The following is a 17,808-nucleotide window of genomic DNA, read 5'->3' as shown; positions in this document are numbered from 1 at the left end:
AAATCACTAGTTTCTCGAATTTGAACAAAGATCTTGCTTCCTTTTTTGACATGGAAAACAAGTTGTGCTACTGCACAAACATATCTGGCTTGTTTACGTTCCTTGGTTTGCCACATAATCCTTCAGATTTGCATCTTTTCATAGACTCTTCCAAGTGAAGTCTCAAGTGTGTTCTTCTGCACAAAGGGAATAAATATCCAAGCATTCCCATTGCACACTGTCCATTTAAAGCAGTCCTATGACAATATAGAGCTTCTTTTAGAAGCTATTAAGTACAGCAAGTACAAAGCACTGTTTTCTCCATCTCTGAGATAGTCGAGCTGTATCCCAGCCTTACAAGCAGAAAGATTAGGGGTCTAGAAGCACTTTTGTTCCTGGCGAACACAGCCTCAAGGAGAATCTTATGGTGGACATGAATAAGGTTACCAAGCCTGAGTTGAGAAGTTGCTACAGTGTTATGAGGATCTGGAGTGCCGAATGTCATTCAGGATTGATTTTCTCCATTCCCACATCAACTTCTTCCTGCCAAACCTTGGAGCAGTAAGTGATGAGCATGGAGAAAGATTCCACCAAGGCATTACGAAGATGGAGAGCAACTATCAAGGCAAATGGAACCCCGGCATGATGGTGGACTTCTGTTGGATACTCTTGCATGACATCCCGGAGGCAAAATACACCAGATCTTCTTAGAAAACATACTTCTGAATGCCTGTGGTTCTTTGAATTGTGTAATTGTGTCATCCAAGTATTCAATCAGTGTTTTTTATCTATCCTGATTTATCTTTTATAAGCTGCTGCAACTCTTGAAATATGGACATATATTCTCTGTTTATACTAAAGTCAGACTATTTAAAAGCCAGAAAATTAGGTGATAGAGCAAAACTATAAATCTGAATTCAGCACACCCAAATTAACAAAAAACAACTATCCCTATTCTTGCCTCAGACCAAAAATTTATTTTTGTAAACCAGTGTAATGTAGAAAAACTTTAATCTAAGACAAATGTTACTTTGTCCATGTGAATTACTCAGTTAGGATGTTAAAATAATTAGTTGAGAGAGAGAGATGAATGTTCTCTTGAGTAAATTCGAGAAAGAAAACCTTAAACTCTCTGTAAATGTCTCTTTTCTTCATGAAAAGAAACTTCTATTTATAGCAACCACTAGACTAAATGGTGACAATGAAGTGATAATATTAGACAAGCACATATAAACCCCAACTTATGCATAAAAACTTGTTGAAAATGTAAGATAAAAACTGAAAATGATAACAAATTTCTAAATCAAATGAAGCCACAAATTCTGATGGAAATCATGGTGGAAAAATGTCAAATGCTTTCGTTTCCGATAAGTTAATAATAGCGAATTAAATTTGGTTATTTTTTTTTAATAAATTGCTTCCTAAGAAAGATCTTTCAATTAAAATTCATCAGAATAACAGAATATATCTCAAATCTAAAAAGTTGTTAAACATGTACAAGATATTCTTGTTTGTATCAATTGTTACATGAGTGACTGCTTTAAAAATCTTCAATTATGTTTGAACACCTTCCCATTCAAACAAAAATTGAAGATTTAAATTTCTTGTATGATACTATCAATATTTATAAAGTTATAAATTTATTACATTTTTTACCAGAATAACTTGTCCTCTTCTTTTCCAGTTTTAACAATCCATCCTTTTATTTTTCTAAGCTTAATCTTAGTCATATTACTTTTTTATGTTCACATTTTTTCTATGCAATTTAGGATGCATGAGTTAATGATGCTGGTACTTTTTTTGTGTGAGAAGTGCTAAATGCATCATTGTTATAGTAAATGAGTACATTTAAAAATGCAATTTTGCTATTAAAGTTTAGTTCAAAAGTGAATTCAAGCACAAGGTTATTTTGAATAAGATTTTGGCATTTTTATTTCATTTAAATTAAACCTGAAATCAAGATGAATTTTACAGCCTTTCTCCCCCTCCCCCACAATTTTCCAATGGAGGGGGGGAGGGGGGAAGAAAGGAAAAGGAAATATAAAGAGTAAAATAATGAAAAAGAAAAAAAATTGAAGTACAGTGAGGGAGAGACCAGCAGAGACAGATTTTGTGTATGTGTGCGAGAGAGGTTAGGATTGCTAGAATCTATAGAGTCTAAAGTGGGACAAGAGATGTTCTAAAAGTAATGCTTCATTTTTTTTTTATTCCGCCCGTCGAAGATTGCAAATTGCATTGTTATAACTGAACTTGTGCATTTATGACTTGAAAGTTTCATTTCTCTGTTGCAGATATTGATGGTGTGAGACTAAAAAACAACAACCTTTGCCATGAACATGCATCAGAAGCAGAGACGTGTCATTGAATTCCTCCATGCACTTGATGTCAGTAGAGTTAGGTGGATTTGTTGATTGTAGAGTAGTGACAGATGTGAGTGATAAAGTGTGCTCCGGACACCCATGCACAGCCACTACACTGGCAAAAGTGCCTTGAGAATGATGGTGATTATGTAGAAAAACTTTGGAGTACAAAAAGTTGCTTGTTTTAATGGTACCACTCCCATTTTTGCAGCTCTTTAATGTTTTATTTTTTTAATTAACAAATAGGAGGCCTTATTTTTGAAGGGCTCTTGTATATGAGAGATTGTAATTATTTATATAGAAATAAGAAAAAACTCAAATTTGTTAAAACAACAAAAACCAAAGAAATTTACCTCAGCTAAAGTGGGATTGGCTTCTGTAAATTTTCCTGAGAGATACAATGCTTGTAAATGTTCGGATGCTTTATCAGAATATGAATGTAATTCTTGTTCTGCATCGTTATAACTATTTGTTGAACCTTTCACACTGAAACACGTAAAAAAGATAAACACTCATTTTTTTCAATTAATTCTTATAAAAAGATAATTTATGAATTAATAATAAAAAAAAAAATTCACATTTTCTGTCAGAAAAATGATCCCTGATGATATTAGAAAAAGTTCAAACTTTAGATGAAAAAAAAAGCAACAAAAAAACAAAAAAACAAAAAACAAAACAATTTCTAGCATAAAAAAAATCAGGATTCAAATTTTATTGGAATAACAAAGTGAAGGGTTTGGATTATTTAGACCACTGTTCTCATTTTTTATGTTGTTCTCACATTTTGATCAATGTAATATTCAACCTCCTTTAGATATGTTTTGTTGAACTCTGGAATCTGTATGAAAATCCCCCCCTCTCAGTACAGACCAATAAGTCTCCTGTGCATCATAAGTAAGCTGCTGGAATCTGTTAAATAGAGAAGTAGTCAACCATCTCAACAAAAATAACCTTCTTAGTGACATGCAATATGGTTTCTGTTCTGTTATATCTACAGCAGACGTGCTTACAGTTATATCTCAAAGGATTAGTGAATCTCTCGATGGAGGCTTCCTCTCTAGGGCAATTGCCCTTGACATATCGAAGGCCTTTGATAAGGTATAGCATAAAGGTCTACTTCACAAGATCTCCAGCTATGGTATAGCTGGAAATGTCTTCTCAATTATTAAATCCTTCCAAATCACATCCTTACATCATTCATAGACATTTATGCAGATGACACTACCATCAAAGACCGTAAACAACCAAGTTCTCTGATTCTCTCCTCTCTGATCTTGAGCATGTAATATAACAGGGAAAGAGGTGGCTGGTTACTTTTCATGCATCTAAAACCAAGCTTCTATCTTTACATCGACGTTCTGATGTCCATCTGGTATCAATTGAAATGAATGGCTCTCGTCTTGGACGGTTTCATGCTTTGACAAGCTCCTGGGCTTGACCGTTACTCCTAATCTGAAATGGAATACGTATATCAAATCCATTGTCAGGGTCGCTGGAAAAATGGTAGGATCCTTCTATCGCTCCAGTAGATATCTCACTTCTGATGCAGTTCTCTACCTATATAAAAGCCAGGTAAGGACAACGATGGAGTACTGTTACCACATCTGGGAAGGAGCTGCTAGAAGCAGCTTATCCTGCCTTTACAGAATTCAAAATAGCTTAGTGGGGGATGCCCTTTTCTCTTCCCTACAACCTCTTCACACAGAAGAGACATTGCGATCCTGTTTCTGCCTTATTGTTATTTCATGGCAAATGCTTATCTAATGCCCCAATCTACGCCCCCCCCCCTCGCCAAACTTTCATGAAAAACACTCGTCTAGCCAAAACCACCATCAATTTCCTACTTTATCTGTACCTAAACCTAAACGTAGATTCCATGAACAAAGCTTTTTTCTTAGAACTGCATGCCTGTGGAACTCTTCCGTTTGCCTGCTTTCCAGCTGACTACAATCTGATTGTCTTCAAATCCAATGTAAACAAGTTCTTAATGAACCGTCCCCCTAAATAATCCAATTTACAAAATTCCCACTAGTTATGTTTACTATGCTATAATCACAATGTACTAATGTATACCCATTAACCCTTATCCTCGAGTGGCCTCCGGACCTTGAGTGGTAACTCCTGTGTAAAAATGAAAAATTTCAAACGGAACCCATCATTTAATCCACAAAATATCTTGTTCTCATTCCATCAGCCATTCAAAATGAGAATAGTTCAAATAATCCAAATTGTCATCCCTCATCTCAATAATTTTGAAATATGATAAGACTATTGTATCACAATACGAGTTGACCGTTGTATAACAACAATAATTAAGATAACATCAACTGACCATTGTATAAGTGATGAGGAGGCATGAATGAAATTATGCAAAAGAGCTGATTCTTCCTCAGACAGCTGAGAAGGCATTGGACTGATCGGTCGAGGTAATTTCTGTTTGCTTGACCAATTCTTGAGGACATGTTCAAATGTCTACAAGAAAAAAAAAAAGTTTGTAGTTTTCAAAAGGAAATACTGGAAAAGATTTGTAATGCAAAAAAAAAAAAAAAAATTATGTTACATCAAAAGACAAGACATTTATGGAGTCTGGCCATGATTATTATTTAAAATTATTATTTTATTTTATTTTTTTTACTCACCCTGTCTCTTGTTAACATCTGTGCTCTATTCTTATGTACGATACGTATATAACCTGGAGGTTGCAACCAGGCCTCACCATCAACCTGCACAGGAACACCTTCATTACCCATTATAGTGACTTTCACTGTTCGACACTGAAGAAAGAATAAAAAGGGTCCTTGATTTTTAGATTACAATCAACATTGGAAATAAAGAAAAATGTGTTAATATCAGACATGTTCAAAATAAGAGTTTTTGTAGCAAAATTCTATAAACCAGTTGATAAAATAAAATTACATTCTATTTCTCTTAATATTTATACAGGTTGTATATTGGGACTATGCCAATAAGTAGAGATCAAGTTAACTAGTACAAATTTTGACAAAGGTTAAGATGTTGACCGGGCAACACCAAAAGGTGTGCTGGTCGATGATTATCATGATTGTTATTAATATTTGTAAAAATAGGATGCCAGAAAGAATGTTATAGCAAAATAAATATTTACAGATAAAATTATTCATGTTAAGAGGTTTTAATAGAAAGGAATGTTTTAGTTTTAATAACTAGCACAAACAAAATAATTAACTTGGTAAAAAAGAATGTTAGAACATAAAACAAAATAACATAACGAGATAGCTTAAAAATACACGTTAGTAAGTCAAGAATTGGGAGAGTTAGCAGACCTAGTCGGTAGTCAGAGGGAGAAAGACAGTAATTGAATAATAATGGCTATGAGTAGGTGAAAATGTCGATAGTAAAAATCTAGGACCAGCGTTGGAGCTTTTCAATAGGGGGGAAACATTCAAAATAAAACTGCTATAAATACCAAGGTTTCGGGTCATATAAATCTCCGTTTTCCCATTGGCCGATGCAAACCCTAAGAGACTTATTTGTCTCTTAATGTTATAATTGTCATATGTCCTGTTTAAACAATGACTAGATAATCAATATCTAGATCAAAAATATTGATATATATATGTCAATAAACACATCATATATACCCCCTCCCCCATGTTTTACAGAACCTCACTATACAACAGAGTACATATCAGGATAACCTGATGGTGAATGGAAATAGACCCAGTGCAGCTAGTGTGATTGAGGCGGGGCTTTAAAGATTAGCTCCCTAGACAAAATGCGCTAGAAATGCAGGTGTTGAATGATATGATAGAGATTACGTAACGTGTTCATGGAAGAGAACAGTTTTTAGGAGTCAGACTTGGAATGTGAGAGAGACGATACACAGCATGATTATTCTGTATTTTCACCTAACAATTTAATGATCAACAAAGATATCATACAATTTGAACTTAACTATCTACGGAAAACATGGGATAAAGTTCAGAATAGTTAACAGTCAAGAACTCGTAAAACAAAAAATGTTTCCCAAGTGATAACAAAAATAAAAAATGAATACTTTATGTTTGTAAGTCAGTTGACGAACATTTTGTTTAGAGATTTTTTGTGCACATCACACAAAAATTCTCATGTTATATGCGTTTTATCACTTTCTATCGATGCGTGCATAAAGTTTTCAATTTTTTTCAAATTTTAGGACAAAAGAAATCATATTCACTATTAAACATGCTATTATTGCATTTGAACAGTTTCTATCTTTACTTAGCTTTGTACTACAAAGCCTCAAGTTTGAGATATTCTAACTTTTAACTGGAAAGACGCACGTGTTCAAATTCTGTAGCAAAGAATTCTTTTCTCGGATTAGCTAAAACAACTAAAAACGCAAACACACCTCGACCACTTATTTGCAAAAAGTGATCTACCACCAGTCATTAATAGTCGGATTTAAATAGAGATTTCTTTGAATATACAAATCACAACAAAAATATTAAAATACCATTTTAAAGTAAATTTTATTGTGAATACAGTTATATAAGTTTTATTTTGATGGAGGTAGGAGAAATGTACTTATTACTGATTTAAAGAATAGGAGTGTAAAATTAAATAGCAGTGGTATGAATCCACACATACGACTTGTCTTTGGGTAAACTAATGACTCGTGTTTAATAATCTCAATAGGTCAATTGCTGATACTTTACTAGGAGCAAAATGTAGTACCTGCTCTTTTCATCTTTTGCTTCAGTGGTCAATGAAGAAAAAATCTTTCTAGACTGAGGCAATATAAATTTTTGGTCCTAATGTAGTACACCAAATTTTAGTGATATTTTCTCCACATTAAAAGCTGACATGGAAGGAGGAAAATAGAGACAATAAGTACTGCATTTTGGCATTAAATGAATCAAAAAGGGTTAATATGATGCATAAACAAAGAAACTAAATTTTTGCTTAGTAAAATTAGATCAGCCCTCTTTAATAATTTGGTAATAAATTTTTGTTTTACTTTTATTTAAATGCCTTTTCATAACAATGAATACTTTCAGGTTACATTGTGAAATTAGAAAATGAGGGGAATTATAAAGCTGCTAGGATTTCAAAAAGGACTAAAACATTAACTCATAATAGTCATTGTTTAGAACAGAGGTCTCCAAACTATGGCCCACGGGCAAGATCCGACCCAATAAAAATTTCAATCCAACTAGTGGAGCTCTTATTGAAAACGTAAAAATATTTAGGAAAATTTTTTTTAAATAGTGTAGCAGTTTTTCTTTTTGTCCAGAAAAGATTAAAAGAATGAAGTTTTAGAGAACCAGTTTCACTAAAAACCAAAGCTAATGAGCAAAACTGTATAAAACGTGTCCAAGTCATTTTAAAAAAGTCAGCAATATGCTTCACCCTTCATTTGAAAACTTTGGAAACTCCTAGTTTAGAATACGAACATCTCTTGTTTAATATATGTTGCATACAATGTGAATGTTATACACAAATGGATGTGGTAGAATGTACAAGTTGAAGTATCGTTTGATTTGGGTACTGAACAAATCAAACAAAACGTGAAATTCTTCAGATTCTTTTGTACCTGACAAATTCGGTGGTGATGTAAATCTATCACCCTGGAAACAGCCATCTGCATACTGCCAAATACTGCAACCACTTCCAGAATTTTGTCATCAAAACTTGGAGCTGTGAAATTCTAAGTAAAAAAAAAAAACAAACAAAAAAAAAAAACAGTTTTATAGAATGAGCAGAAAAAGGACGGAATTAAATACAAGACAATAAGTTGGAGATTAAATGAAAAAAAATTGATTTGACACTGGCTTTGTGAATTTGAAACAAAGACTCACATTTACACACACACTAGCTGTACCCATCTGGTATTGCATGAGTATCTGTTTTCATTTTTGTTTTGCTTCCAGGTATGTGAGTGGGTACTGGTAAAAAAAATCTGGAATCAATAACTCTTCCCCAACTTCCTAAACTACCTGTCACTTCCTATGCGAATTTTAATGTACAAGGATTCATTTTCAGGGCTTTTTAAGGCATTTAACAAAAAATGCTGTTAGTATATAAAAAAAAAAAAAAAACTTTCTCTACCACCAACTCTAGATCAGAATGGTAAACTGACCTCATGTCTCCGGATTTTTCTTAACCCTCCCATTCATCTTAATTTTATTAGCAATCCCCCAAAACCTTTTATGCTAGTACTAACCCTAAATTTGAGCAGCACACCCTCTAGTAGTTCTATATCCAAATGACAAGCATCACTGCTTAAACCTTGTAAAACTACATGTAATTATCTAAAATGGACACCTTATTAGCACCCACCCCCATCACCAACAAATGCAGTTTTTCTCAAAAAAAAAAAAAAAAAAAAAAAAAAAAAGTAAACTGTCCTAAAATGCTAGAGGCAGTGCGTCATTTTTATGTTAAATTTGTATGCAAAACTCATCCCCCTATTTCTAAATTTGAAAATTGTTTTGAATTTTTACAAGTGTTCACACACAATTGTGTAGAGAGAAAAAAAAAAGTAGAATCACATTTTTGGATGGAGTAGGAGTTAATAAAGGGTGTTATCTACAATACCCTTCTTTTTTTATACTGAAAGTATAAACTGAACATCACCTTTGCTTTTAAATTCTGTAAAAATTATTTTTTGTGTGTAAAAGAATATTCCAAAGTATTTCATGTGTAATAAAAATTTAAAACACCAATATGCTTGGTTCAAAAAATAAAGAACAAAAACAAAACATAGCTGTTAGCAAGAGAAAGAATCACCCACCCCAAGTAATGCATATGTGGAATTAGGGGAGACCGGAAGTAATTTTCTGATAAGATAAGTAATCAACCAGTTATCAACCATTTGAAATATGGTAAAATTAACATTTCAAGAGAGAAGGGAAAGAAAAATAAAACAGAAGAAAAAAGAAAAGAAAAAGAGAATGAAAGCTAAAATGAAAAACAGAAATAAGAGACAAGGCAGAAATCAGATTTAAACAGAAATGCTGCCTTTTTTGAATAAAGAATTCTACTAAAATGCAGAAGTCCCACTTCCCTATTTTTCTTACAAATTTATATATAAATACATATTTTTTTAATTTAAGATTTTCAATGTTTTTATCTGTTCCAGATATTTGCTATAATTTTGTCAACTTTACAGACTTCTAGGCAAAATTGGAAAATCTTAATATGAAATTTTAAATGTCTTTATATTTATACAAAAATAAAATAAAATTTTTCATGGCAGAAATCACAATTTTCTCAAGATTAAAATAACCTTGAGTTTTTATTCAAATTAGTATAACCTTCATTGTTTTCCATTTCTTTCTAATAAAAAAAGTTTGAAGTTTATTGTTTGTCACTAAAAACATTTTGATTTCCATCAATAATGGCTAGTAGATTAAGCCATTCATATTTTGCAAATTAAATACGTAGCCACTTTTGGTAAAGAAAATATTTGTTTTTGTTAAAAATATAATATGAAATAAACTTTTGTTAAATAAATTGAACGTTTTAAAGTATTGTAAAGTTTATACATAACTAGCTGGTAATCTTTTTACTTGAATTTTTATTCACAATTTTCAAGGCAATTTTTTTCTTTTTTAATTTGTAAATAAAGTAAATTTGTTTATGAATATCTATCTTAAAAAAGTTAGTCAATTTATAGGTTTAATGACCAAACTAAACTGCATTATTGTAGAATTTCACTTGATCATTAAGAAATTGGTATCCAAATAAGTTTTAAAAATGTCTTGCAAATTTCTCATGGATTTCATATATACGGTGACCCCCCCCCCAAAAAAAAACGGGCCCCAACTCTAATTAGGCCCCATTTCTTAGTGTTTTGTTCGAATGAAATGAAACTTTGGGCCTAACTAGTTTATTATATTCAAAACATCACATCAAAACACTAGGGTCTTTGGCCTTTTTTTCTCCGTTCTACAGCATATGTTCTCCATTTAGCTTTTGCTTTTTTGGGGTCACCCTGTACTTAGCATATGTTCATAGTAGATTTCCAATCAGAAATCATTATGTGATTGTCTGTATTACAACTACTATGGATTATGTGATTGTCTGTATTACAACTACTAAGGATAAAATATTTAATTACAATGGTAATTACCAGATGAAGATCAAAATAATGAAGAAATCTGATTATTAGAACAGGCTATACAGAATGAAACGTCAGAAGATGAAATGCTGCATGATCAAAATAGCCAAAAGGAGTTGGAAAATTTGAATGAAGATCAAATAATACAAGAAAACAACTAGTTACAATGTAGAGCGAAATAGAATTAGATCTCCCAGAGAAACAAATATGGGCGAGAGAAAGAGAAAAGGATAGGAAAGTAATCCTGAAAATGTCAACAAACAAAAAGACAACAAAGTGAAACAACTGTGAATAAATAATCTTATATATAATTAGTAGGGCTGTGACTTTTCATTGTTTTGACTCTCGAGTGTGTATCTGTTGATATCTTATAAGCTTTTATATAGAGTGACGTGGTTCTCGGTTGATTAACTGTGTCGGATATATACTCGAGAGTCGTAACAATAAAAAGAATATTTTGTTGTCGTAGCCCGAATAAATAGCTGAGCAATGTTGCCCAACAGTATCTGATAGCATACAATGTAAATCTACCTGTGAGTTTGTGACAAACCTATATTAGTATTTATTTAATTTTTGGTGTTTCATGTATACATGAAAATGCTACTCAGTTAAATTAAATAAGTAAAGCCAAGTTGTTTGTGAATAAGAATGAATATCAAAAAAAAAAACAACTCTTCAGTAGCTATAGGGAAACAAATGTTGATTAACTTGCCTTTAGTAAGATAAGGCAATTTATAAAGATCACAGTGATGGAATAAAACTATGAAAAATCTGTTTAGGCCTTAAAACTAATTTTATGTTGTTTTTGTTATACATTACTAAATGAGAAATCATTTTCATTAAAAATTCAGTTAGTTTTATGAATCTAAAATTGAGAAAATTATCTAAGTTATGTAAAGAAGCTGAAGCAAAACAAAATGGCCCCTGAATTTTGCCTGATTTTATGTTTATCTAACAGAATTTGAATTTTAACTAAATGATTCCTAATTTAATAATAAATATTAGTAATAATATAAATTAATAATATTTAACAAAAATAAAAAAAACTAGTAATATTTAAGAAAAATAAAAACTGCCTAAAAAGATTTTTCTTTGGTTTATCCCTGACTACAATCTTTAGAAATTGCCACATATAAAGAGATACGCTATGATGGCTGTTGCACAATTAGAATGATAGCGGTAAGCATATATCTTGAACAAAGATAACCAACACTTTTTTTTTGTATTTACAGAACTATGCATCAGAGTCAGGTGATAACAGTCGATGCCAGTTCTATCTTTTCCAATTGTTTTACATTTCAGAACAAAATTATGACAAGACTTACATCATCTTCTTTGGTTCCTCCCCAGAAGTTGGCACCTCCCATATAGCTGGAAACAAAAACAACACGTTTAGATTTAGAATAGAGTTGGGTGCTATAAGTTTAGTTTCATTCTTTTTTCTTCTTTCATAACGCGGTTGTTTTGTTTTTAGTGTTTTTTTTTCCTTATAAAAAGGAAGCTATTCATTTCTTGTATGATGCTTATTCCACAATTTCAATATAAAGGTGGAAGTTGTTAACTTTGACTCATAAGGAGTTAATTATTAAAATAACACATTTATTTTCAACCGTTAATTCTTTAAAATAATGCTCACGATAAAAGATCTCAATCATTATCTGGATTCTTCAGACTACTGTTCTCATTTTTAATGCCATTTTCATGTTTCAGTTTAAGAAACCTCCAAACTTTCAAATGTATCTTGTCAACTCTGGAATCTTTCTGTCAAACTTGAAAATCTGTACGGAATTTCAAATGGAACCCCTTTATTTAATCCATGGGTGTAACATGCACTTGATTCGTCAGCCAGGACTGGGTAGAAATCGTAAATAATTTACAATTGTATTTTTAGAGCTACCCGCACTGAGAATTGAACCATCAACCCCCAGAAGAGTAACTTACAACTGAATGTTCTCAAATTCTTTATTACATCACGAGTTCCTGAATAATCACTCTTTATCTAAAAAATTCAGAAATAGATTTCATTACTCTCCATAACTTTGACTCCATTATTTTGACAAACTTTTTTAGAAATGGTAGTGGGATCATATCAAAACAGTAGAAAACAGTGAAAACTAAAAGTGAGCATTTAACAATTAACCTCGTCTTGCTTCTTCTTACATTACAACTATTTTAGGTACTTGTACAGTTTAATCAAGACATTAAAAAAAATGAAAATATCAAAAAAAGGTTATATTGTACATATCCGTTTTGGACTGAAGATCTCTGAAAAAAAAATTTAATTTGATTGAGCATTTTTTTTTTTTTTTTTACAGTGGAAAAATATCTTCTTACGAGAGCGCGTTGAAGTCAGCTATTGTGGAATTTGTTGAACACTTCAGGGGAGATAACTCCATGTAAAGTGCAGATACTCTCATCTTTAACTTTTCTTCCTAAAAATCGAACCTTTTGCTCAGTATCATAAATTATTTTTTCACTGTAAAAAAAAAAAACAAAAAAAAATACTTGATGAAATTAAGTGAAATTTTTTTTTTTTTTTTTTGAGAACATCGTTCCATAACGGATATGTGCAATATAACTTTTTTTTCGAGATTTTCATTTTTTAATGTCTTGATCAAACTGTACAAGTACCCTATTTTGTTTAGGGAGATTATATACAATAATTTAGGGAGATCATATACAATAATTAAAAAAATCTGATACATGTACTGTTATGGTCTGTTAATATTTGATTGTCAATTTTAAGGACTTTGGAAAAATATAGTAGACACTTTTTTTTTTTTTTTTTTATTATTCCTAGGGATAATTAACAAAAAGAAAAAAAATAAATAAATAGAAATTTTTCAATGAATATAGAAAACATTTGTAAATATGACTTGTTGGTAAAATAAATACTCCATATAATGTTTTGATTAACATGTGTTTTTTTTTAACATCTGCCATTTTGGATGCTTAAAGTTTTGTCAACTGGTATGGAGTGTTTAATTAAAGTTCAGTTATGAAACTTTAAAATTGCCAATTGTGAATAAATACCATATATTAACAATTTAGTAAAATAGCCCCATATAATATATATATATATATATATATATATATATTTATTCCAAAAGGTCACTGAAGTCACTTAAATTCTTTATTTTTGATATCTTTCTGTAATTTTAACACAATCTGACTAAGACATTGAGAAATTTAAAAAAAGAAAAAAGAAAAAGAAAAAATTCAAACAATCTTTATGAAACAATGTCTTTTAAATGTTGCCCATTTTCAGTTTTGCATATTTGTGCTCTTTCCAAAACATTATTCATGGCAGATTGCAGAATCTCTGGATTGCGATTTAGCTCCCTTATTTCATTTCTGATGTTTTTCTTCAATTCTTGCAGGGTTTGATGTCTTAACAGACTCCCCAAAAGAAAAAGTCGGGGCTAGTCAAGTCTGGGGAATGTGGTGGCCATCTGTCATTGCCATAGGGAGAGATAGTATGCGAAGCTGAAAATGGGCAACATTTAAAAGACATTATTTTTCATGAATAAAGATTGTTTGAATCTCTTATTTTTTTTTTAAATTTCCCAATGTCAGCCAGATTATGTTAAAATTACAGAAAGATATAAAAAATAAAGAATCTATTTAAGTTCAAAACCCTTTAGTGACTTTTTGGACACCCTGTATGTATATATAAGTGACTGTCTGAGGAACAATCTCTACCAAACTATCAATTTTGGGTCTACAGACTTAAGACTTGATATATAGAGGATTTGGACATGTGGGACAAATTCGATTTGTTTTGAACTGGTAAAAATAGCTGTTAAAAAGGCTAAATTGAAAAAATTGGAACTTGGTAGGCATAAGTTTACTTTAAGTGCTCTTGTATGCATATGCAAATATACATTTACATGTTAAAGTCTGATATATTTTAATGTTTTCTCACCCATCTGATGATAGCTCAACTAAGGCTGGAGAGGTCCATGTTTTGGTTTGGACTAGCTGATAACACCGAAGTTATATTTGTTTATTTTTTACTTTTTAAATTATTACTATATATTGGGTATGATATAGCATTCAATTGAGAATTTGCTCCATAATAATACGAAATCTGCATGAATTATATTTAAGTGTATTTTACAAGGCGGTCTGCTAGTACGTACATACATATATAATTGTCTGTTTTCTATTTAAATTTTTTTGCAGTAAAATATGGAATTTTTTTAAACAAAAATGTATTATTTGACCAAGGAATAGATGACATTTAAAGTTCTTTCTTTAATCCATGGATTAAGGAAAGAAATTTAAATGTCATCTATTCCTTGGTAAAATACATTTTTGTTTTAAAAATTCTATATTTTACTGCAAAAAATTTAAATAGAAAACAGACAATTTTTACTTTGTTCTATCTTGTATATTGACCTATTTTATTTGGCTGGGATTATCTTATATAAAAATATTTCTGCTCAACAATATTTTGTAAGACTAAATCACAAGATTACTTAATCTGTGATTTATTTCATCTCATTGTTAGGACACACACACACACAATGTTTGGTTGATGTAGTCTCCAACTTCGTTTAGGTATGTTTTATTGAATTCTAGAATTTTCATATCAAACTCAGAAATCTGTATGAATTTTTGAACAGAAGTCTGTATTTAATCCACAAAGTGAGCTTGCTTTCATTCCATCAGCCATGACTGGATAGAAGTCTTAATTTGTAACTATATTTTTAGTATTGCCCACACTTAGGATTTAAGCTTCAACTTTCAGTTAGCAAGATTTTGCCATTAGTTCATGTGACCACTCAAGACAAAAATCACCTAGGCCTCACCATTTTGGTTTCTTCTATCATTCAACAACTGAACCCTTCAACACACGTGGGTATTTTTGAGGCAAATAATATTCACACAAATTACAATTTTCTCTACGAATATGTTTCAAAGCAAAAATGTGAAAACAAAAATTAATTAAAAAAAAGAAAATTCCTACTAACCTGGGAATATTCAAGATCACAATGCCTTGTAAACTGGGAAGAGGAATTCGTTGACCATCACATTCAAGCTGAACTCTTTGATCCAAATTTTTAAAAGTTCGTTGCAAAATTTCTTTTCCCCCTAAAACACTATACCACATAAAGTTCTTTGTTCTGCTTCTGTCAAAGATGGAAAGAATGGCCAAATTAGGATTAAAGTGTAAAGGGGGTAAAAAAAAAAAAAAAGTTTTTCATTGAGTGACTAAATTAAAATATTTGAATAGATTTCTTATAAGAATATTCCTATCATTTGTAAAAATCAAGATCCTATGCTGACAATTATTGCCAAGTATTTTCTGAAGAGAAAAAAAAAGAACACATGGAAAATAAAAAATAAAATTGATAAGGTGAATAAAAGTGTGATCCTATCCCCCTCTAAACATTAGATAGTAAAAAAAAAAAAGTTTATCAGCAGAACAAAGCTATAGGAAGTTGTTTACCAAAAAACAAAATAAATGAAATAGGATTGTTAACCACAGTGTGGCAAATGACTGGAACAAAGGACCAGATATAATTTAGTTTACAAGCAGTTTTAGGAGTGGTAATGAGTTTTGAGACAGCTTACAATAGTAAGTAGCATTGACTAATAAGAGAATTATATATATATATATATATATACACACACATCAAGTTGTACTAACAACATGAAAGTATGAGATGTGGATAAAACTATAGGATATAACAAAGAAAGAAAAGCTGACATGTTACTGGAGATACTCAGTTAAAAAGCAAAATAAAAACAAATTAAATATGTGCACAAATTATAACATGATTTTTTGATTTTAACAATCCTACTTTAAATGTATGCATCACCTATCATCATAAGTCTTTATTTTATGTGCTGCAAGTGTTCCAAACTCTAGTTTAGACAACACCATACAATATCTTGTGTCTACTCTCTATGCAGTCCAATCCAAAGGGCTGATACCAGTCATGTTTAAAGCAATTACATCACTTCATATGCATTCAGGCCAGGTTTTCTTTGGTCCCTAGTATGTGAGGAATCCAGACACATTATGAAGTTTATGCACATGGTCAAACCCATTTCAAACAGTTTTTTTCAGAAATCCCAAAAGCTTTAAATGTAGAAAAACAATAGATGTTAATGATCTGATAAATATACAGAATAAGGGAAAATTCCAAACCTGCATTTTTCTGGATGTTCTTCCCGTTTCAAATGGAAATCCAAAGAGATTTTTGCATCCAATCCAATGCCAAAATAATTATTCATAACACAACGTTCCGTATATTCTTCACTGAAACACAAAGAAATTAAATTTAATTATTGTCCAGAATTATCCGTATATTAAAAAACAAAATAAAGAAAAATCTGTATAATGTACCTACCTGTGATGAAACGAAAATATTGTATTGCAAAAATTACATAAATTAATTGAGTAGTTGAATTTTTATAAAGAAAATCATTAAGCTTTTAATGAGAATATATAAGCATTACAATATATTAAGTCTTGCAAGTTTGAATTATTAAGTGATCTCCCTTTATTCTATTTTTTTTTCAAAGATTTTCAAAATGGTAGATAAGACAGCTGCTCTTCTGTTACTCATAAAATTTGATTTTATTTAAAAATAAAACTACTTGATCCATTTACACGATTTTTGAAATATGATACGGATACATCATACAGATTTTTCTTTATTTCTGTTTTTTTAATATAGAAGGAATTTGGGACAGAAACAGATAAACTAAACATGTTTAAGTTAATTAATGAACAAGAACCCTTTAACAGAAACTAGCAATTATTTAAAAATTGAAGAAATGTCTGAAGAATTAGTCTTACCTAAAAAAAAAAAAAAAAAAAAAAAAAACTTCAAACTAAATGTTTGTATCATCATACAGAATAAAACAAATGTATGTGTCTTGAAAGATTTAACTTTAGATTAAAAAAAAAATTAGTTTTTGTCCAGAATTCTCCCTATATTAAAAAACAAAAAAATCTGATGTATGAACCCGTGATGAAATGAAAATATATTCTAAAATCATGTAAATTGATCAAGTAGTTTTATATTTAAATTCTCTGCCATTATGAATACAATCTAAAAAAAAAATTCAAACTTCCTATTATTTCCTTAAAAATGATTTTCTTTTATAAACAAAACTACTGGATCAATTTATGTGATTTTTGGAATATGATATTTTTGCTTATTCACAGACATCTATAGCGTTTTTCTTTTTTATATAGAGGGGGTTCTGGACAAAAACCAGTTATCTTAAATTCCAAAACAGAAAATGCAATATTAATTGAAGTTCAATCACTGTCTTTCATGTTTATACTGACTAACATTTTTATCAAGAAACTATTTTTAAGAATTATGAAAATAAAGTTGTTTATTTTTTTCTAATTTAATTATT

At 30.7% G+C, this 17,808-nt stretch overlaps 1 protein-coding gene across 3 annotated transcripts in view; it reads right to left on the bottom strand.

The window, feature by feature from the left end:
* The window catches only part of LOC145287923 (diacylglycerol kinase delta-like), a 345,479-nt gene that overhangs the window by 37,817 nt on the left and 289,854 nt on the right, over positions 1-17,808 (bottom strand). For all 3 annotated transcript variants that reach the window (XR_013869227.1, XM_080135873.1, XM_080135874.1), the window contains 7 exons: positions 16,583-16,693; positions 15,399-15,557; positions 11,748-11,793; positions 7,894-8,007; positions 4,979-5,113; positions 4,672-4,811; positions 2,693-2,825 (listed from right to left, as the gene is read on the bottom strand). Coding sequence is in view for 2 of the 3 variants with exons in the window: in XM_080135873.1 (XP_079991999.1) it covers positions 2,693-2,825; positions 4,672-4,811; positions 4,979-5,113; positions 7,894-8,007; positions 11,748-11,793; positions 15,399-15,557; positions 16,583-16,693 (838 nt within the window). In the remaining variant the exon portion in view is untranslated. The remainder of the gene's footprint in view (positions 1-2,692; positions 2,826-4,671; positions 4,812-4,978; positions 5,114-7,893; positions 8,008-11,747; positions 11,794-15,398; positions 15,558-16,582; positions 16,694-17,808) is intronic.

This window comes from Euprymna scolopes, chromosome 11 (genome assembly GCF_053919585.1).
Source record: "Euprymna scolopes isolate OS-2025 chromosome 11, ASM5391958v1, whole genome shotgun sequence".
NCBI lineage: Eukaryota > Metazoa > Mollusca > Cephalopoda > Sepiida > Sepiolidae > Euprymna > Euprymna scolopes.
This window is presented reverse-complemented; position numbering and strand designations above follow the sequence as displayed.